Below are 22,472 nucleotides of genomic sequence, written 5' to 3' on the forward strand. Positions count from 1 at the left end.
CGCGGTCGACTACTTGGGAGTCCAGCGACATAGCCATTACGCTAACTGCTGGTTCCCTAAAATGTTGTTTTTATATCCCTGGATCAGAATATGATTTCTAGGGACCAGCAGATGGCGTAATAGTTATGTCGCTGAATTCCCACATGGCCAACTCCAGTTCAAGTCCCAGGCCAGTGGCTTGAAACTCATACCAGGTGTGTGTGCCCAAGATCCCAAGAGGAGAGTGGAGAAGAAGGGATTGCAGCGTGGCCATACTCCCAGGGGGTGATTTCTCACCTTCTGTCTCACTGTCTCTGTCTCTGTCTCCCTCTCTTTCTGGTGAGCACATGCACCCTAAGGCAAAAACCTCTACAAAAAAAAAATGTGATTTCTAACTTTCTGTATATGTGTGCGTGCGTATATATATATATATATATATACGCACGCACACATAAGTACATACATACATATTTTAAATTAAAATTTTATTTTTTGCCAGAGGGTAGATGCACTCACCAGAAAGAGAGTGTGTAGTGTATGTGTGTGGGAGCGTCTGCAGAGGGGCAGAGGCATGCTTCGGTCTTTTTTCCCTCCACCTCTCCTTCCTTTCGGTACGCGGACACATGCACCTGGCGTGTTTCTCAAGCCGCAGGGTCTGGAACGCAAACAGATGTGGCCTCCAGCTCCTTAACCATGGGCTGGCCTCATGTTTCTCTTCTTCTATTTTGTTTTACTGTGGTAAGAACACATGAGATTTTTTTTTTTTTTTCCTAGAGAGTTTTTTGCAATAGAATGCATGCACTTGGTGGAGAGACAGACAGAGAGAGAGAGAGAAAGTGAGAACTCACACCTCTCACCCCCAGGGGGGAGGGCCACACCACAGTCCCTTCTCCTTTCTCCTTGGGATTTTGGGCACACACACACACACATGCACCTGGTGTCAGTTTAAAGCTGCCGGTCCAGGACTTGAACCACGGTCGACCATGTGGGAGTTCAGTGCCTTAATTACGGCACCATCTGCTGCCTTGGCGATTTACCATGTCAACGAATTTCTAGGCGTGCTATAAATAGACATGGTCTTGCTGTCAAGGAGTTCAGGGGTAAGAAGCAAGCCTTAAATGAAAAATTGCAAATAAATATACTTAAAATGGGTATAAGTGCCCAGAAGCGAAAGGGAACGGCGTCAGGGCTGGACAGCAGTACAGGAGGAAGACAAGAGGGTCTGAGAGGCTGACCCCACGTAGGAGCATTCCGGGTTCCCGCCCAGAGATCTCCCTCAACACGCCAGGCTCCTGTGCCTGTGTTCCGGGCTGCCTGCAGCTGAGAGTGGGCCGTGTGTGAAAGGCCCTGTTGGGGGTGCCTGTCTCTCTCGCTCATGGAAAAGAGAGACTTTATTTTTTAAATTTCTTTTTGAAGAGGTTTTTGCTATAGGGCACGTGTGCTCACCTACCTGAAAGACAGAGAGAGACAGAAAACGAGAAATCACCCCCCAGGGGGGATGGCCACGCCGCAATCCCTTCTCCTCCATTCTCCTCTCGGGATCTTGGGCACGCACGCACACGCGTCTGGCGTGAGTTTAAGCCACCGGGTCCGGGACCTGAACCTGAACCGCAGTCCACTACATGGGAGTCCAGTGACATAGCCATTATACTAACTGCTGGTACGGAAGAAAGAGACTTTAAAAAGTGAACATTATGTTACATGAACTTTATGTCAGTTTTAGTTTTAAAAAAATTTGAAGGAGTATGTGTGTCCACCAAAGGGGAAGAGAGGGAGAGGGAGAAAGCACCCCCTGTGGGCATGGTCATGCCGCAATTGCTTTTCGTCCATTTCTTCCTCTGATCGGGATCTTGAGCACCCGTGCACACGCGCCCAGTGTGGTTTTGAAGCTATTGGAACCGGACACGAACTGCAGTCGCCACATGGGATCCAGCTCACATAACACCAGGTCACAGTCGTCCCAAAGCCTGTGAATATGTTTCTTTCCTTCCTTTCTTCTTTCCTTCTTCTTCTTGTTCTTTCTTTTTTTTTTTTTTTTTAAATTTTGTATCTCAGTTTTTTAAAAATTATTGCCAAAGGGCATGTGCTCTTGCTGGAAAGAGAAGGAATGCAAGACATCCTCTAGATTCAGGACTCTAACCTCGGTAAGCCATTTGGGAGTCCATCGCCTTAACCACCACACCACCTGCTGACCCCTCTGTATCCTCCATTCTAAAAGGGGAGTAAATTGTATAAAGAGATGGGATTCTGGTTTAAAGACTTTAAACAGAGCCAAAGGATAAATAAGGTTAGCCAATGAGGGACCAGCAGATAGTGTAATGGCTATGTCGCTGGACTCCCATGTAGTCAACTGTGGTTCGAGTGCTGGACCCGGTGGCTTAAACTCATGCTGGGCGCGTGTGCATGTGTGCCCAAGATCCCGAGAGGAGAATGGAGGAGAAGGGATTGTGGTGTGGCCACCCCCTCTGGGGGGTGATTTCTTGCTTTCTGTCTCTGTCTTTCTGGCAAGCGTATGCACCCTATAGCAAAAACCTCTCCAAAAAAAACCCAAAAACAGTCAGCCAATAAAATATGTCCAGGAGAATACTCAAGGCAGAGGGGACAGCCTGTGTAAAGGCCCAAAGGTAGGACAATTTTTGACTCATTTAATGACCTTATAAAGGCTGTCGTGGTCACAGCTCAGGAAGTGGGAGTGAGGCTCTGAGAATAGATGGGAGTTGGCGAGGCCTGATCACTCAGGGCGGGTCACGGGAAAGGTTTTGGATTTTATCCTAAAAGCAACTTAATAGCTCAATAGCTTTTAGAGGATCGGTAAAGATTTAAAATATTAATAACAAAGTAAAATAAATTATTCATTATCATTCACGTGTAAGTGAATGTTTTAAGATCACTTTAAATAGATTTGTAAAAATTACATGTAGTGTAAATGTTAGGTATTGTTTTTTTCTTTTTCTTTTTCTTCTTCTTCTATTTGTTAGAGGGTCCAAGCCCCTTCCCTATGGGGCATGATCATACCACAACCCCTTCTCCCTCTTTCTATCCTGTCAGGATTTGGGGTGTGCATGTACATGTGCCAGCATTTTCCGAGCTTCTGGGGCCAGCATTCAATCTGTAGTCAGCCATGTAGGATCTGACTCCCTTACCCACCAGGCCACAGGCCAGCCCCGAAGTATTGTTTTTTAGATATCTTTTCCTCATTAAGAAAATAGTTTGTGGGACCAGCAGTTAGCATAATGGCTATGTCGCTGGACTCCCACGTAGTCGACCGCGGTTCGAGTCCCAGACCTGGTGGCCTAAATTCACGCTGGGTGCGTGTGCGTGCGTGCCCAGGATCCCGAGAGGAGAATGGAGGAGAAGGGATTATGGCATGGCTATCCCCCTGGGGGGGTGATTTCACGCTTTCTGTCTCTCTATCTCTCTTTGTCTGTCTGGCAAGCGCACGCGCCCTATAGCAAAGACCTCTCCAAAAAAAAGAAAGAAAATAGCTTGTTAGCCAGCAAGTAGTGTACAGCAAGTAGCACAATGGTTACGTTGCTGGACTCCTACCTAGTTGACCACAGTTCGAGTCCCAGACCCAGTGGCTTAAAACTCATGCTGGGCTCATGTGCATGAGTGCCCAAAATCCCACAAAGAGAATGGAGGAGAAGAGATTGTGGTGTGGCCATCCCCCCATGGAGGATCATATCTCGCTTTCTGTCTCTCTGTTCCTCTCTGTCTCTCTGGCAAGTGCACACATCCTATAGCAAAAAATCTCTCTAAAAAATAAGCAAAGGGTTTTGGGCTAGCTGGTGGTGTGGTGGTGAAGGCAGCTGGATTCCCTCATGGATGACTGTATAGTTCGTGTCCCAGGCCCAGTGGCTTGAAAAACACGCTGAGTGTATATGTGTACCCGTGCCCAAGATCCTGAGAGGAGAATAGAGGAGAAAGGATTGTGGTGTGGCCATCTCCCCTGGGGGAGGGAATATAATCTCACTTTCCCTCTTTTCCTCGCTTCATCTTTCTCCAGCAAGTTCATGTATCCTGTAGTGAAAAAAGAAAAAGACTTTTAACAACAAAAAATATCTACTGCTAATACTTAAAGCTTAGACTTTAATTCTCAGGAATTTTGTTTCTCCACAAACAAAATTCTCAGAGGTTTCAAATAACACAAGGTTGTATGTACTCTTTTCAAAAGCCATGAACTAGTTCGACTCTTGTAATGCTATGATCGCAGCTTTATTTCGAGCTAAATACCTCGTCTCCACTCTCCATTATGGTTGAGTCTCATCTGCACTTTCTGCTCGGTCATCCAGACTTGTGAAAGCGTCTTATTTTCTCCTGGGTTCTCACGTTGGTGGCAGACTTCACTTCGTGATATTTATCTTGTAGTGTCTTTGGGTTAAAGTACTGCCAAGAGTTCTTATCAAAGTCCAGGTGAGTTGTATCTGTTACCTCCCTGTGGTCCGCTGGCTTATTGACAGCCTCAGAGCGGCAGGTAGTGCCCTTCCGGATCCTTGGTGTAAATGGGTTTAACGTTGGCCATCATCATATTTTGAACCTTTCAAAAAAACATTTGTAGAGCCAGGGGGTGGGAGGTGTGGAGAAAGCATTCCACATGAGGTACAGTCAAGTTGTAATCTTATTTCCTCCTCTCTATCCTGTCAGGATTTGGGACATGCACACACATGCTCCCAGCATGTTTTCCAAGTTGCTGATGCTGGGATTTGAACCCTGGTTCACATGGGGATTTAGCTTTCTGTGCATTGCACTTGATGTTGAGCTACAGGGTTTTAAGCTCGATGGCTTTTGTAATGACCCATTCCCCCACCAAATCCCTGGAAACAGACAACTTCCTAGTTTGATGTATAATTCTGAAACATCATTTCATGTTAGTTTCCTAAAAATTTTTAAAAGATTATGCACTCTGGGTGAACATGGGTGACCAAAATCCCAAGAGGAGACTGGAGGAGAAGGGATTGTGGTGTGACCATCCTCTCTGGGGGGTGATTTCTCACTTTCCCCCTCTCTTTCTCTCTCTTTCTCCAGCAAGTGCATGCATCCTACAGAAAGAAAAAAAAAAAGTTGCAGTTTTATTTTTTATTAGGATTTTTTTTTTTTGAGGTTTTTGCTATAGGGCGCGTGCGCTCGCCCGACAGACAGAGACATAGAGACAGAAAGCGAGAAATCACCCCCCAGGGGGGATGGCCGTGCCGCAATCCCTTCTCCTCCATTCTCCTCTCGGGATCTTGGGTACACACGCCCACGCGCCCGGCGTGAGTTTTAAGCCACCGGGTCCGGGACGCGAACCACGGTCGACTACGTAGCAACATAGCCATTACGCTAACTGCTGGTTCCCAATTTTATATTAGGATTTGACTTCTCTGTTCCATTATCCATAGAATGAGGGTGATGAATAATATCTACCCAATGGGTTGTCGTGAGAATCAAAAGAGACCTTGCAGACCAGCCCCTGTGTGGCCCATGATAAATGCTCCGTAGGTATTAGCTGTTACTATTTGGCATCTACCAGTACTGGTTGTCCCTGACCTCTGTAGTACCCAGGTTCAAGACCTCAGAGGTCTTTCTCATAAGAGTCCCAGTTTCCAAGGGCATTTTCCATTAAAGTCTGGACTTGTGCCAAGCTTTCGGGGCCTTCCATCATGTGGTTTTTGATTTGTGTTGGCCCCTAGCCAAAGTGTCATTTTTTTATTTGTTTCAACACTTCTGCTGGATCAGAGTCCTAGTGAGGGACTGCCTGCCTTTGGACTGTGCGTCACGTCATTGGAGCACCCTTCCACCCGTCCCCCCAGGCGTGCAGTGACGCAGCAGATACTCGTTCATTGCCAACATCCTGCCGACCTGTGCCTAGCCGGTTATGTGTGACAAGTATTACAGTGTAGCTAGGCCAGTACCACAAAGCCAGGTTCTCATGGCCCCGCGTCTGCTTTCCTTCCTCCTCACCTCATCAAATGTCTGTGACATTGGCCCATTTAGTTCCACCAAGTATTGTTAAGGTTTCAAAATATGAGGACGAGCAGATGGCGTAATGGTTACGTTACTGGACTCCCGTGTAGTGGACCCCGGTTTGAGTCCCAGACCTGGTGGCTCAAAGCTCGCACTGGACGCATGCGCATGCGTGCCCACAATTTCAAAAGGAGAACAGAGGAGAAGGGATTGCGATGTGGCCATCCCCGGGGGGGGGGTGATTTCTTGCTTTTTATCTCTCTGTCTCTCTCTCTCTCTCTCTCCAGCGAGTGCATGCACTCTAATAGAAAAATCTCAAAAAAAAAAAGTTCTGAAATATATAGGGCATAGTGGGCACACAGACGAAGAGCACACGGTCCTGCCATGAGCAGACGTGTACAAGGAACCCCAGAAGAAGGTACCAGGAAGGAGGGGCGGCTGCAGAGCTCTGGGGGCTGTTGAGAAGTACGATGGGGAGGTCCCATTGAGGTGCCAGGGTCTGGAAAATGTGTCCAGTAGCAAGAGGCAGCTGAGATGGATCTTGAAAGGATGGCTCGAATTTTTAGAGGGCAAATAGGGCAGGTCGGATGAAATGTTGCAGAGGGTGAAAAGCATGGAAAACACCAGGCAGGGAGACGTGAGAGTTGATATATAAGGGGCCTGGGTGTGCAGGAGAGGTGGCCAGACTGCGAGTGTGCACCGAGCGATCCCTGGACAGTAGGGAGTCAGTGGAGGTGTCTGTGTGAGCTCGAGGTGGTCATGGTAGAGGACGGAGAGAGTGAAGTCATAGAGGGTCTAGTTAAGAACCTGCTACTGGGACCAGCCGTTGGCGTAATGGCTACACCGCTGGATTCCCATGTAGTTGACTGCAGTTCGAGTCCTGGACCCGGTGGCTTAAACTCACGCCAGGCGCGTGTGCGTGCCCAAGATCCCGAGAGAAGGGATTGCGGCGTGGCCATCCACCCTGGGGAGTGATTTCTCACTTTCTGACTCTCTGTATCTCTCTGTCTTTCTGGCGAGTGCATGTGCCCTATAGCCAAAAAAAGCTCCCAAAGGAAAAAAAAAGAAAAAAAAGAACCTAGTACTGCCTCCGGGGTACTTAAGCTGTCTGGGCCTAGCTGCCTAACCTGTGAGACAGGCGAGGATAACGTGCCTGCCCCAAGGTGGGTGTTTGGCAGCCAAGTCTGCAGGCTCGCCAGCCCCACGTCTGTGGTTCTCTACATTTTGGGAGCTGTCAGTGGTCCTCAGGTCTGCAGTTCAGGAAGCAACTGAATTTGTATATCTTGTATTTCTTTTTTCTTTTTAAAAATTTGCCACAGGGCAAGTACGCTTACTAGAGCGAGACAGAGACAGGGAAGGGGGGCCAGTGAGAAAGCATCTCTCCCTCCATAGGGGAAGGTCACGCCACAATCCCTCTTCCTTCATTTTCCCCTCCTTTCAGGATTTTGGATATACACACATACTCATCTAACGTGTTTCTCCAGCCACCAGCTCTGAACCACACAGTCTGCCCCGTGGGACCTGGCTCGCTTGACTGCCAGGCCGCGGCTGGCCTGTATTCTGTATTTCTTTACAGAAATTACGTGAAGGAAAGCTCAGGTCACAGCGCCTCTTTTTCTTTCTTTTGTTTTTGTTTGTTAATGAATTAATTTAATAGGTTTACTCTTTTTAAAGAGATTTTTGCTATAGGGCACGTGCGCAAAACAGAGAGACACGGAAAGACAAAGAGACAGAAAGCGAGAAATCACCCCCCCAGGGATGATGGCCATGCCGCAGTCCCTTCTCCTCCATTCTCCTCTTGGGATTTTGGGTGCACATGCACATGTACCCAATGTGAGTTTTAACTTGCTGGGTCCAGGATTTGAACCATGGTCAGCTACGTGGGAGTCCAGCAACATAACTATTATGTCATCTGCTAGTCCTTGGATTTGCTTTTGCCTTTTTTTGGAGAGGTTTGTGCTATAGGGCGCGTGCGCTTTCCAGAAAGACAGAGAGAGACTGAGAGACAGAAAGCGAGAAATCACCCCCCGGGGGGATGGCCACTCTGCAATCCCTTCTCCTCCATTCTCCTCCCAGGATCTTGGGCACACACGCACACACGCCTGGCATGAGTTTAAGCCACCGGCTCCGGGACTCGAACCGCAGTTGACTACATGGGAGTCCAGTGACATAGCCATTACGCTAACTGCTGGTCCCTTATCTTTCTTGATAGGCAGTCCTTTGAGTTTGCTTAAAACTCTGATCAATTGTATTATATAGTTTCCTATTGCTGCTGTAACAAATTAACACGAATTAGTGACTTAGAATAAGACACATTTATTGTTTTATAGTTCTGTATACAGATTAGAAACCCAACACAGGGTTTACCAGACTGAAATGAAGGTGACGACAGAGCTGCTTACCTTCTGGAAATCCTAGGGGAGAACGAACTCCTTGCTAGGTCTTCTCCATCTTCCAGAGGCCGCCCACCTTCCTCGGCTCGTGGCCCCTTCCTCCATCTCCACTGGTAGCAGTACTGGTTTAAGTCTTCACATCATGTCGCTCTGACCTGGTTTTGCCTTTCTCTTCTACTTATTTTTTTTAGAGAGGTTTTTGCTATAGGGCACATGCACTCACCAGAAAGTCAGAGACAGAGAGAAAGCTAGAACCCCCCCGGGGGGGGGGATGGCCACGCCTCAATCCCTTCTCCTCCATTCTCCTCTCGGGATCTTGGGCACGCACGCACATACCCAGTGTGAGTTTAAGCCACCAGGTCTGGGACTCAAACCACTGTCAACTACATGGGAGTCCAGCGACATAGCCATTATGCCAACTGCTGGTCCAACAGCTTACTTTTCTGTCTTGGTGACATGGAACTTTAGCATGAGTGACTCCATTTTGACCTTCAGCCTGGCCCATTAGAGCCCAGTGCAGCCGTTCAGTCTAGTCCAGAACGATGACCTCCGTCTCTGTTGACCTCTTTATCTCGGCCAGGACTACTGCAGGGATCTCTTCACCTGTCTCTGCTTCTGTTTCTGTCCTACAAAATCCACTCTCTGTGTTGCAGTGAGAGGGATTCTTCTACTTTCCAGTTATTATCTCAAGAGTCAAGAAACACCTGCGTGTCCCAGAGACTCTGGCTCTTGGTGCTATGAGTGCATTGCAGGCACCGGCCTGGCCTGCCCGGCCCTCTGGGATCTCTGCCCGTGCCTGGACTTTGGACATCCCTGCTGCCTCCCTATGCTGCTTCCACTGTGGCCTGAGAGGCTCTTCCCTGATGTGTTCTGGTTGCTTCCTTAGGCCCTTCCTGATTACCCTATCAAAAGTAGTTTTTCAGGTACTGTTGTTGCTGGAAGGGGTTTTTCATATACTCTGTATTTTGGGTAGTTGGAAAAGTCAAGCTATTTTTCTTTTTCTTTTTTTAGAGAGAGACTTTTGCTATAGGGCATGTGTGCTTACCAGAGAGACAGAGCAATAGAAAGTGAGAAATCACCACCCAGAGGAATGGCCACACCACAATCCCGTCTCCATTCTCCTGTCTGGGTGTTGGGCACGCAGGCACACACACCCAGTGTGAGTTTTAAGCCACCGGGTCTGGGACTTGAACCACAGTAGACTACATGGGAATCCCGAGACATAGCCATTATGCCGACTGCTCGTCCCTGCATCATGACTTTTTTAACAACCCAATAATTAAACCCAAATCTTCCATCGCAGAAACACTGTCAAGATTAGTAGAGAAAAAAAAAACCTTTTATTTTAAAAATTAATTATTTTTATTTTATTTTATTTATTATTATTTTTCAATTTGCTTCAGGGCATGTTCACTCACTCACCAGAGAAATAGAGGAAGGGAAAGTGAGAAAACAGCCACCAGGTCCGGGACTCAAATCATGGTCAGCCATGTGGAAGTTAGCGCTCTAACCACTACGCTACCTGCTGGCCCCCAAGAAAATTTTTCATTATGAAACACATTAAACCAGAACTAGCAGGCAGCTGTAAGGCTAGTCATGGTCCCTTTTTATGTAGCCGAGTAGATGTAACCAGTACATACACGTTTCCAACACACAATAATTAGTCGTTGAGTAAGAGGACTTGATGGCACCGTTTGACACACACAGTTCGTCCTCACATCACCCACTGTTAGCTGTTTGACTTTGTCCAGTGGAAAAACAAACTTGTATGTCACATCTTTATGAGGAGGTTGTTCTGCACCTGTGGACTTAGGCTCCTGCCTTCCCTGGGACTGGCAGACAGAGCTGCTATCGCTCTTGATGTTTGCATTCCAAAGAGGTGACTCCAGGTCCTGGAGAAGGACTTTCCGAGATCATTAAGCCAACAAAGGTCTCTCCAGTCTTCAGAAGGCTTATCTACATCTCAAAGACAGGGGAGGTACCTTTATGATTACAGACTTGCTAAGGTCAATGTTCGGAGGAGGAGGGAAGGGAAAGCTCTTACTTCCACGGGGAGAATTGCACCTCTCCTGTCTCGGTTGTCGTTGTCTTCCCACTATCCCATCTCCGGTATTTTCAGGTTATCAGGCCCCACCTAGAGTGAGCGTGGGGGGCCCTCGTCTGCCCGGTTGGCTCTGTGTCCATGGGCAGTGCCTTTCACAGCATGGTTGGTTGCCTGGTCGGTAGTGCATGAATGAACTGAAGGCGCATTGATTGGACTGGCTCTTGTATAAACATGTAGAGGGCGTTACTGAAGAACAGAGTCAGGGAAGATGCCCATCCTGTGGGTGCTGACCAGGCTGGTATGCCAGGGGCACTACCTGCTCTCGCTCGATAGGGCGGCTGTGTAGACGGGGGAGCTGAGGCTCAGGTCACCTGACTGGTCTGTGCACAGCCAGTGTGCGAATCAAGTCAAACTCCAAAGTCCCTGTGCATTGCACTCAGCTAAAAGTCGTCCACACAGATGAATTTATATGTAGCAGGAAATCAAACCACGGCCCTCATGATCTCTAGGGTCAGAGGACAGCACTGAGAACAAAAAATATTTAGAATGTAAGTGTACATGTGTTTGGCGTATGGAAATATTGATAAGCTATCCAGTTTTTTTTAATGTAATCTTGCTGTAGGGTGCATGCACTTCTGGTGGGGAAGGGAGGAGAAACAGAAGGCGAGGAAGCACAGAGGGCCACTCCGCATCCCTTCTCCAGTCTCCTCTCGGGATTTTGCGCATAGATGCCCATGTGCCTGGTGTGTCTTTCAAGCCACCATGTCTGGGACTTGAACCACAGTTGCCCCTCCTCCCCCGCCTTAGCCACCCCACCATTGGCCTCCCCCAGTGACCTGTCTTTTCGTAGTTTTATTTTCCTGTTCTCACTGCTTTGGGCGGGTTTCTGAGTATCCATTACCATCCCCTCCCAGGTATGCAGTGTAGTTTGTCTTCTGTGGATCGGAGCAAGGCGTTTACACAGGTCAAGGCAAAGGGCAGTCTGTGACCCCAGGTGCTCTCGTGCTCTCTCTCTGGTTCAAGGTTGACTCATTCATCACCAGTCTTTTAATCTCCTTGACTCATTCTGTCGTGGTTCCATAGGCTTTTGATTTTTTATTTACAAATTCCTTTTTTTTTTTTTTTTTTTTTAGAGACTTTACATTCTATCAAAATATAAGTGTGAGGGCTGGCAGGTGGCGTGGTGGTTAAGGGTGCTGGATTCCCACATGACTGACCATGGTTCGAGTCCCTTTTTCTCACTCTGTTCCTCTTTGGTCAAATTAAAAATAAATAAATACTAAATAAAGTTTAATAAAATAACTCTTTGAAAAATGTAAGTGTGATTCACTGATGGACATCTTGAAAGTGTCTAGAGTTGGGGCTGGCAGATGGCATGGTGGTTAAGGGCGCTGGACTCCCACATGACCGACCACGGTTCAAGTCCGAGACCTGGCGGCTTGCTTTCTCACTCCCCTCTCCCCCGTCCCTCTCTGGTCAAATTAAAAATGAATGAATGAATGAATGAATGAATAAATAAATAAGGTTAAATAAAATAATTCTTTAAAAATAAAAAAGTATGTAGAGTGGTATTAACGTTTGCTCAATTAAATCCCACTAGATTAAAAAAAAAGTGTCTGGAGCCCCTGAAATGATCACTCTACCGTGGTTGGTCTGGAGATTTCTCTTTGTATTTTATTTTCTCCTCTGATCGTGAGGCACACTCCCTTTATGGAGTGATGCTGAAGAAAAGTGGGGATTTATGGGCAGGGCTCGGAGCGTAATGGCTAAGGGAGCTGGATCCCACATGGCCAGCTGAGGTTTGAATCCCATCCCTAGCAGCTTGCAGAACATGTCAGCCACATGTCTGTGCATGCCTTAAATCCTCACAGGACAGGGAAATGGAGGAAGGGGGCAGTTATGACCGCGCTCCACCGGAGGGTGCTTTCTCCCTCTCGCTCTGTCTCTGGCGAGTGCAGGCGCTCTCTGGCAATCAGAAAAATAAGTGGGAGTTCAGTATGTGTGTTCTCTTTTCTTTTACTTCATGCTTTTTTTGTGTAAGCATTTAATCAGAAAAACATGACTTATTTTCTCCATGTGGATGTATTTTTACTTTAACTTATTGGATATTTTTTCTTGATTACATAAGTAGCGATTGCCATGAAGCATTTTTTTTCTTTTTTTTGGAGAGATTTTGCTATAGGGCCCGTGCGCTCGCCAGAAAGACAGAGACAGAGAGGCAGAAAGCGAGAAATCACCCCCTCAGGGGGGATGGTCCCTTCTCTTCCATTCCCCTCTCGGGATCTTAGGCACGCATGCACACGTGCCTGGCGTGAGTTTAAGCCACCGGGTCCGGGATTCAAACCACTGTTGACTATGTGAGAGTCCAGTGGCATAGCCATTACGCTAACTGCTGGTCCTCATGAAACATTTTTTTTTAAAAAATTTTTTTTGGAGAGATTTTCACTGTAGGGCGCGTGCGCTCGCCAGACAGACAGAGAGAGACATAGAGACAGAAAGCGAGAAATCACCCCCCAGGGGGGATGGTCACGCCGCAATCCCTTCTCCTCCATTCTCCTCTCGGGATCTTGGGCACGCACGCACACGCGCCCGGCGTGAGTTTTAAGCCACCGGGTCCGGGACACGAACCGCGGTCGACTACGTGGGAGTCCAGCGACATAGCCATTACGCTAACTGCTGGTTCCCGTCATGAAACATTTTTTAGAAAATGTAAAAAAAAGGTATCTTATGACAAGTTAAACTGGGGCCCAGCCTTGGGGGGCTAGTGATTAAGTACGCCGGGTCTCATGTGGCCAACTGTGTGGTCTGGGCCCCAGACCCAGCAGCTTCAGAAACACACCCGACGTGTGCGAGCATGTGCCAAAGTCCCGAAAGAAGGACAGGTAGAGAAGGGATTGCAGCATGACCCTACCCCGTGGTGTGTGTGTTTGGGGGGGGAGGCTCTCTCATTTTCCCACTGTCTGTCTGTCTCTCTCTGGTGAGTGCTTATGCCTGGCAAAATTTTCAAAATACATAAAACCGTGGCAGCCCCTTAGCACAGCAGTTAAGTACGACACAGAGGAAACTGGGTCCCACATGGCTGACCAGGGCCAACTGTGTGGTCTGGGCCCCAGACCCAGCAGCTTCAGAAACACACCCGACGTGTGCGAGCATGTGCCAAAGTCCCGAAAGAAGGACAGGTAGAGAAGGGATTGCAGCATGACCCTACCCCGTGGTGTGTGTGTTTGGGGGGGGAGGCTCTCTCATTTTCCCACTGTCTGTCTGTCTCTCTCTGGTGAGTGCTTATGCCTGGCAAAATTTTCAAAATACATAAAACCGTGGCAGCCCCTTAGCACAGCAGTTAAGTACGACACAGAGGAAACTGGGTCCCACATGGCTGACCAGGGTTCAAGTCCCAGCTTGGTGGCTTGCAGAAACTTACCAGGTGTGCACTTGTGTACCCTGCCGGCCACACGTGTTTCCAGGTTTTTTTTTTTATTTTTTTAATTGCATGTGCCCTCACCAGAGAGAGCGAGCGAGAGGAAAGCCCTCCCCATGGGGTCTGGTCATACTGCATTCCTTTTCCTCCCATTTCTCCATCTTGTCAGGAGTCCTGGGCACTCATGCACATGAACCTGGTGTGTTCTTCAAGTCACTTGGGGCCAGGGTTCCAACTGTCCCACCATCTGGGATCCAGCTGTCTGTGCACCGTGCTTCGCCTCTGCACCAGGGAACTGGCTCTCCAATTTACTTATATATAAGACATAGTAATGAGTGTATTTATTTCTATATTTGTCAGAGTTCCTAATTATTTACTTACAATCATTTCTGGAAGGAAAATTCCTAGACGAATGTTGTCGCTCCTAACTATCAGAAAACACTCTTCTTTCAGGTCTATGCTGTCTCTGTATTTTCCAAATCTAAGCAAACAAACAATTTGCTGTCTTTTTTTTTTTTTTTTTTAAGAGAGATTTTTGCTAAAGGGCGTGTGTGTTAGCTGGAGAGACAGAGAGACAGAAAGCAAGAAATCACCTTCTCCAAGGGGGGCTGGCCAAGCCACAATCCCTTCTCCTCTCTCCTCCTAGTCATCGGGCACGCATGCACACACACCCAGTGTGTTTCATGCCACCGGGTCTGGGATTTGAACTGTTGTTGGCCGTGTGGGAGTCCAGTGACATAACTGTTACACCATCTGCTGGCCCCACATTTGATTGTTATTATTTTTTTTGGAGAGGTTTTTGCTACAGGGCGCGTGCGCTTGCCAGAGAGACAGAGACAGAGAGACAGATAGCGAGAAATCACCCTCCAGGGGGGAAGGCCATGCCACAATCCCTTCTCCTCCATTCTCCTCTCGGGATCTTGGGCACACACGCACACGTGCCCGGTGTGAGTTTAAGCCACCAGGTCCAGGACTTGAACCGCGGTCGATTGGCTACATGGGAGTTCACAACATAGCCGTTACGCTAACTGCTGGTCCCTGATTATTTATTTATTTTAAAGCTTGTCTGAGGACATATGTGTCTCTCAACAGAGAGAGACATGAGAAAGAGAAGGAGGAGAAAGCACCGTCTACTGCAGTGCAGTCATGCCGCAGTTGTAACCCCTTCTTTATTTCCCCGTCCTGTCAAGGTTGGGGGCACGCGTGCACATGCACCCGGTGTCATTTTCGTGTTGGGGTCAGGATTCACACCACGGTTGGCCATGTAAGACTTGACTGTTCTTAACCACTGAGCTATGGGGCTGGTCTTACACACATTTGATTTTCTTTTTAAGAATGATTTATTTCATTTTATTTATTAGTATTTTAATTTGCTATAGGACACGTGCATACATCAGAGAGAGGAAGAGAAGGCAAACCGCCAGGGCCATGACTCAGACCATGTGATGAGCTGTGTGGGAGTCCAGTGCCTCGACCGCCACGCCATCTGCTGATTGCCACACTTTTGATGTTTAAGAGAGTCTTCAGAGGAGGGACCAGCAGGTGGTTAAGGGCGCTGGACTCCCGCATGGCTGACTGCAGCTCCTGTCCTGGATCTGGCTGTTTGCTTTCTCACTTTCTCTCTCTCTCTTTCACTTTGTCCCTCTATGGTCAAATTAAAATAAATAAACAAGTAAAATAATTCTTTAAAAAAATGAAAAAAAAAAAGGGTCCAGCAGGTGGCATGGTGGTTAAGGCGCTGGACACTCCCACATGGCCAACCACGGTTCGAGTCCCCAGACCTGGTGGCTTGCTTTCTCACTCGCCCCCCTCTCTCTAGTCAAATTAAAATAAATGAAAAATAAAATAAAATAAATAATTCTTTAAAAAAAGAGTCCTAAGAGGAGACACTGTTAATGTGGGTAGGTTTGGGTAACCTGCTTACAGCTCCCCTGAGGAGTGGGGCCCCGACCACCCTAATATCAAAGCACTGACTTGGCCATTGTGCGTTCTCCTCTGTGTCCACGTCATTCTAACCCTCGGTCACATTCCTCTGAGCATGTCGGTTTGGGGGACACATACAGGATCATTTCAGCAGCTGGAGATGGCCTTTTTAGGATCTTCTCATTGGAAAAAAATATGACGTATTGATTATATGGGTTCACTGGGCTCTTGCGGTCATGATCTGTTCTGAATGTCGCTTTGTCGTCTTTGAAGCTCTTGCTATTTTGACCTCACTTGATAGGTTCAAAAGCTGCTCTGCATGTGTCCAGTCGATTTCCACGGGATCTTCCAGTTAGATGAGAGGCGGAGAGACGCAGTCATCGCGTTGGGCATTTTTCTCATTGAATCTGATCTCCAGGTAAGCCTGTTCTGGAAGCTTCTACAGTATGGAAGGGTTATAATGAGGGTTTGCATCTGTGTCTGCTGAGAGCACGTTCAAGCCTAGTCAGAGCGGTAGATGGGGGCAGCTGGGACAGCAAGCCTTCACAATACACACCTTCTCAGCACACTTGTTCTTTTAGATTATATGACTGTATTATGTTGTTTAAAAAGAGAGGTGTTTTTTCTTTTGCTCTGTTCTTCTTCTTCTTTTTTTTTTTTTTTGTGTAAAGTAAGTTTAGGGAGTCCAGTGCCTCGACCGCCACGCCATCTGCTGATTGCCACACTTTTGATGTTTAAGAGAGTCTTCAGAGGAGGGACCAGCAGGTGGTTAAGGGCGCTGGACTCCCGCATGGCTGACTGCAGCTCCTGTCCTGGATCTGGCTGTTTGCTTTCTCACTTTCTCTCTCTCTCTTTCACTTTGTCCCTCTATGGTCAAATTAAAATAAATAAACAAGTAAAATAATTCTTTAAAAAAATGAAAAAAAAAAAGGGTCCAGCAGGTGGCATGGTGGTTAAGGCGCTGGACACTCCCACATGGCCAACCACGGTTCGAGTCCCCAGACCTGGTGGCTTGCTTTCTCACTCGCCCCCCTCTCTCTAGTCAAATTAAAATAAATGAAAAATAAAATAAAATAAATAATTCTTTAAAAAAAGAGTCCTAAGAGGAGACACTGTTAATGTGGGTAGGTTTGGGTAACCTGCTTACAGCTCCCCTGAGGAGTGGGGCCCCGACCACCCTAATATCAAAGCACTGACTTGGCCATTGTGCGTTCTCCTCTGTGTCCACGTCATTCTAACCCTCGGTCACATTCCTCTGAGCATGTCGGTTTGGGGGACACATACAGGATCATTTCAGCAGCTGGAGATGGCCTTTTTAGGATCTTCTCATTGGAAAAAAATATGACGTATTGATTATATGGGTTCACTGGGCTCTTGCGGTCATGATCTGTTCTGAATGTCGCTTTGTCGTCTTTGAAGCTCTTGCTATTTTGACCTCACTTGATAGGTTCAAAAGCTGCTCTGCATGTGTCCAGTCGATTTCCACGGGATCTTCCAGTTAGATGAGAGGCGGAGAGACGCAGTCATCGCGTTGGGCATTTTTCTCATTGAATCTGATCTCCAGGTAAGCCTGTTCTGGAAGCTTCTACAGTATGGAAGGGTTATAATGAGGGTTTGCATCTGTGTCTGCTGAGAGCACGTTCAAGCCTAGTCAGAGCGGTAGATGGGGGCAGCTGGGACAGCAAGCCTTCACAATACACACCTTCTCAGCACACTTGTTCTTTTAGATTATATGACTGTATTATGTTGTTTAAAAAGAGAGGTGTTTTTTCTTTTGCTCTGTTCTTCTTCTTCTTTTTTTTTTTTTTTGTGTAAAGTAAGTTTAAGTGCTTTGACTTGTAATAGCATATTCTTTAGAGTAGATTTGGTTTTATTTTCTTTTTCTTTTTTTCTTAATTTGTTACAGGACATGTATGCTTACCAGAGAGAGACAAAGAGAAAGGGAAAGTGAGAAAGCAAGCCACCACATCTGGGACTCAAACCGCAGTTGGCCATGTGGGAGTCCAGCACCTTAACCATTATGTCACCTGCTGTCCCTAGACTTGGTTTTCTTTTTTCCTTCTTTTCTTTTTTTTTTTTTTTTTTTTTGAGAGGTGTTTTGCTATAGGGCATGTGTGCTCACCAGACAGAGACAGACAGAGAGACGGAAAGCGAGAAATCACCTCCCGGGGGGATGGCCACACTGCAATCCCTTCTCCTCCATTCTCTTCTCTGGATCTTGGGCACGCACGCACACGCGCCCAGCATGAGTTCAAGCCACTGGGTCCGGGACTTGAACCATGATCAACTACATGGAGTCTGGTGACATAGCCATTATGGCATCTGTTGGTCCCCCTAGACTTGGTTCTCAATCTCGGGTGAATCTCTCATCAGTCAGCCTCAGGTTTACCATTTTTTTCCTTCCAAAATGTCAGAATCATTTGAATAATTTTAAAAAATACATTAATTTATTTCCTCCGTAAGAGAGAGCCATCAGGGTCCTCTTACCCCCACCCACCCCCGTCTCAGGCTGCCCAGCTCACATGGGCGTGTGCCCGGCGTACTCAGGGAAGCCCCAGCATAGGAACATTTCCCCTGCGGTCCGAGCTGCTCTACTGCTGTGCTACCATCTGGCCCTTAGATAATTTTGATAGAATGTCTTTATGTTATTTTTCTAGGTTTTTGCCATAGGGCAAGTGCATTCACTGGAGAGACAGAGAGAGAAGGAAAGTGAGAAATCCGGGGGACGGGGGGGTGGCTGGCCATGCTTCCTTCTCCATTCTCCTCTCCGGGTTTGGGGCATGCACACACACACACCCAGTGTGGTTCTCCAGCTGCCAGGTCTAGGATTTGAACTGTGTCATCGGCCACGTGGGACACAGCACCTTAACCATCATGCCACCTTCTGGCCTGATAGAACATCTTTTTCAAAACCGTGATACATGCAGATTAAGTTTGAGAGTACATGTTAATGTGCCTTTTTGTTTTTAAGATTTATTTTATTATTTCAGTTTGATCAGAGAGGGACAGACAGAGCAAGAGTGGTGGCTGAGGGGTGGGTGGGAAGGAGCAGTGAGAAAGCAATCCACTAGGTCCAGGACTCAAACCTCAGTTGGGGGAACCAGCAGTTACTGTAATGGCTATGTCTCTGGAATCCCACAGTCAACCGCGGTTCGCATCCCAGACCCGGTGGCTTAAAACTCACGCCAGGCGCGTGTGCGTGCGTGCCCAAGATCCTGAGAGGAGAATGGAGGAGAAGGGATTGCGGCATGACCATCCCCCCTGGGGGGTGATTTCTCGCTTTCTGTCTCTATGTCTCTCTCTGTCTGTCTGGCGAACGCACGCACCCTATAGCAAAAACCTCTCCAAAAAAAAAGAAAAGAAAAAAACTGCAGTCGGCCACATGGGAGTCCAATGCCCTTCACCACCACACCACCTGCCACCCTAATGTGCTTTTTAATAGGGATTAGAAAAACCTGTAGCTCCAACAGAAAATGGTGACTGTTGTTGGTGTTGCTTTAATATTTACCAAAGCCATCTGAAGCCAGTTGGCCCCAAAAAAGATTTTTTAAAAATTTAAAAGGAAGGAAAGGGGAACCAGCAGATGGCATAGTGGTTAAGATGCTGGACTCCCACATGACTGACTGCAGTTCAAGTCCTAGACCTGGCAGCCCGAAAGTCACAGTGGGCACGTGTGCATGCTTGCCAAAAATCCTGAGAGGAGAATGGAGCAGAAGGGATTGCCATATGGCCAGTCCCCCCACGGAGGGTGGATTTATCTCATTCCCTCTGTCTCTCTCTGGTGAGTGCACACACTCTGTGGCAAAAATCTTTAAAAAAATAAAATAAAATAAAGAGGAAGAAGAAGGAGGAGGAAAGAGGAGACAAGAGACATGAACAGCAAGAAACAGTACATAGCTGAGCACCTGTGGCTACAAGATTTTGTCCAGAGCTAAAATCTTATCCTGGGCCTATTGGTGAGCTTTGGTGTTTTCTTTTCTTTCTTTTTTTAAAAAGTAATTATTTATTTTATTTTATTCATTCATTTATTTTTTAGTTTGACCAGAGAGAGACAGAGGGCAAGAGTGAGAGAGAGAGGAAGTGAGAAAGCAAGCCACCAGATTCAGGGAACCTGTAAGCGGCCAGGTGGGAGTGTCCAGCACCTTAACCACTACGCCACCTGCTGGTCCCTGGCTTTGGTGTTTTCTGAATGTCTTTAACTGGAGACAGCTTTGAGAGTGGCACACACATTACTTTTTCTTTTTCTTTTTCTTTTTTTTTTTTAAGAGAGATTTTTGCTGTAGGGTGCATGCACTTGCCAGAAAGACAGAAAGTGAGATATCACCCCCAGGGAGGATGGCCACACTGCAGTCCCTTCTCCTCCATTCTCCTCTCGGGATCTTGGGCACGCACGCACACACACACACACACAGAGACACACGCAGACATACGTGCCCAGGTGTGAGTTTAAGCTGCCAAGTCCAGGATGCCAACTGTGGTCAACTACGTGGGAGTCCAGCAATGAAGCCACCATGCCTTCTGCTGGTTCCCACACAAAGCTTTTCCTGAGGGGTTTCATAGGGGCCTGAGCAGCCTGGGCCCTTAGCTCTGGAGGGCAGGTTTGAGCCCTCCATGGGACCCTGGGGTGCAGACTGGCATGACGGCCTCTGGGCACTGAAGTGGGAACAGGCAGGGTATGAGGCCGTGTGGACTTAACGTGTGCTGTACGTTTTCCCCGAAGAGTCTTCCAGATGACCAGGATGAAGGTACACTTTGCTTTGGACTTAATCTATGCTAAAATGCTCCCAGTCACTCATTTTATTAAATATGCTCTTTTTTTTGTTTCTTTCAGCACAAAGACTGTGTGGTTCCTTACCTTCTTCGACTTCTCAGAGGTCTTCCCAAAGTGTATTGGGTAGAAGAAAGCACAGCTCGGAAAGGCAGAGGTAATCACAGTTAGGGTATTTCCTGAATGCAAGGAAGAATATGGATCTTCAGTGTCTGCATGGACAAGTGTTCCTCCTACTGCATCAGTTGGGGTGCCTCTGGGGGGGTCCCACTCCTGGCTGTGGGACAGCTGACCACCCGCAGCAGTCTGGGCTGGACTTCCGGGCTGTTCATTGGAGCCTCAGGGCAGGGGAGAGAGGACAGGCTGGGCAGGCTGGCCTTCTCTCACATTCTTCTGGTGTGGACGAGACCGTGGCGATCTCTGGAAACCTCTGCTCATGTGTCACGGACCAGGATGGTCACCTGCCCATCCCTAAACTAGTCACCATTGCGTGGAGAGTCATCGGCTTATTCCTGGGGTGAGGTTGGCTCTCCATGTTGCCCTGCTCCTACAGAAGAATGGCGAGATAGGTGCTAGGGATTCAGCCAGGTTCAGTGAGAACGATTTTATTACTTCGTTGCTACTGCTACGTTGCAGTTAAACTTCACACCATTAGAAATGGGGAAAAGTCACGTGTATTTCTCTTTCTTTCTTGGAGAGATTTTTGCTAAAGGGTGTGTGTAATTTGCCAGAGAAACAGGAAGTAAGAAATCTCCCCCACACACACCCTCCTCCCCCAAGGGGGAATGGCCATGCCACAATCTCTTCTCCTCTATTCTCCTGTCGCGATTTTGGGCGCACACACATGCACGCCCGGCATGTTTCAAACTGCTAGGTCTGGAACTTGAACTGTGGTCAACCACATGGGAGTCCAGCACCTTAACCACTATGTCACCTGCTGTCCTTTTTTTTTTTTTTTTTTTAAGAATTATTTATTTTGGGACCAGCAGTCAGCATAATGGCTATATTGCTAAATTCCCACGTAGTTGGCTGTGGTTCGAGTCCCAGACCAGGTGGCTTAGACTCACGCTGGGCGCATGTGCGTGCGTGCCCAAGATCCCAAGAGGAGAATGGAGAAGGGATTGTGGCGTGGCCATCCCCCTTGGGGGATGATTCTCGCTTTCTATCTCTCTGTCTGTCTCTGTCTTTCTGGCGAGCGTACGGGCCCTATAGCAAAAACCTCTCAAAAAAAAAGAAAAGGAATGATTTATTTTTAAAATTATTATTATTCAGTTTGAGCAGAGGAAGGGAGGGAAAAGACAAAGCAAGCAGGCAGGTCTGGGACTTGAACCGTAGTTGGCCATGTGGGAGTCCAGCGCCTTAACCACCACCACATTTTGTTTTTAAGTTTTTTGTTTTCTTTATTCATGATACAGTGTGTGCCAGGCATATGAGAGTGAGGGAGAGACAGAAACAGACAGAGAGATAAGAGCCACCCCAGGGTCCAGTTGTGCTGTAATCCCTTCCCTCAGACCTCCAGCTCTTCCCACCTTTGGTGCTCATGTACATGCTAGGTGTGTTTTGAGCAGACCAGGTTGGAGATTTGAACCACAGTTCAAATGGGATCCGGCCTTCGTTTATGCAGTGTATTGTTGTTGCACCATTGACCGGCCTCACAAATACTTCATTTTTTTTTTTTGAAGAGGTTTTTGCTATAGGGGTGTGTGCACTCGCCAGACAGAGACAGAGAGAGACAGAGAGACAGAAAGCGAGAAATCACCCCCCAGGGGGGATGGCCATGCCACAATCCCTTCTCCTCCTTTCTCCTCTTAGAATCTTGGGCACTCATGCACACGCGCCCGGCGTGAGTTTAAGCCACTGGGTCCGGGTCTCAAACTACAGTCGACTACGTGGGAGTCCAGCGACATAGCCATTATGCTAACTGCTGGTCTCACATATTTCATTTTAACTTGTATTTTACTTTGAACTTTTTTTTTTTTTTGAGAGGTTTTTGCTATAGGGTGT

At 47.5% G+C, this 22,472-nt stretch overlaps 1 protein-coding gene across 1 annotated transcript in view; it reads left to right on the plus strand.

Annotated features, from left to right (window-relative positions):
- The first annotated feature begins 17,151 nt into the window (after positions 1-17,151).
- Positions 17,152-22,472, plus strand: part of PI4KA (phosphatidylinositol 4-kinase alpha) — a 140,023-nt gene continuing 134,702 nt past the window's right edge. Inside the window, 2 exon segments of the mRNA XM_027770696.1 lie at positions 17,152-17,264; positions 20,532-20,625. Of these exon segments, the coding sequence (XP_027626497.1) occupies positions 17,166-17,264; positions 20,532-20,625 (193 nt within the window). The 5' untranslated portion in view covers positions 17,152-17,165.

The sequence above is a fragment of the Tupaia chinensis genome, unplaced genomic scaffold (genome assembly GCF_000334495.1).
Source record: "Tupaia chinensis unplaced genomic scaffold, TupChi_1.0 Scaffold000024_1, whole genome shotgun sequence".
In the NCBI taxonomy this organism is placed as follows: Eukaryota; Metazoa; Chordata; class Mammalia; order Scandentia; family Tupaiidae; genus Tupaia; species Tupaia belangeri.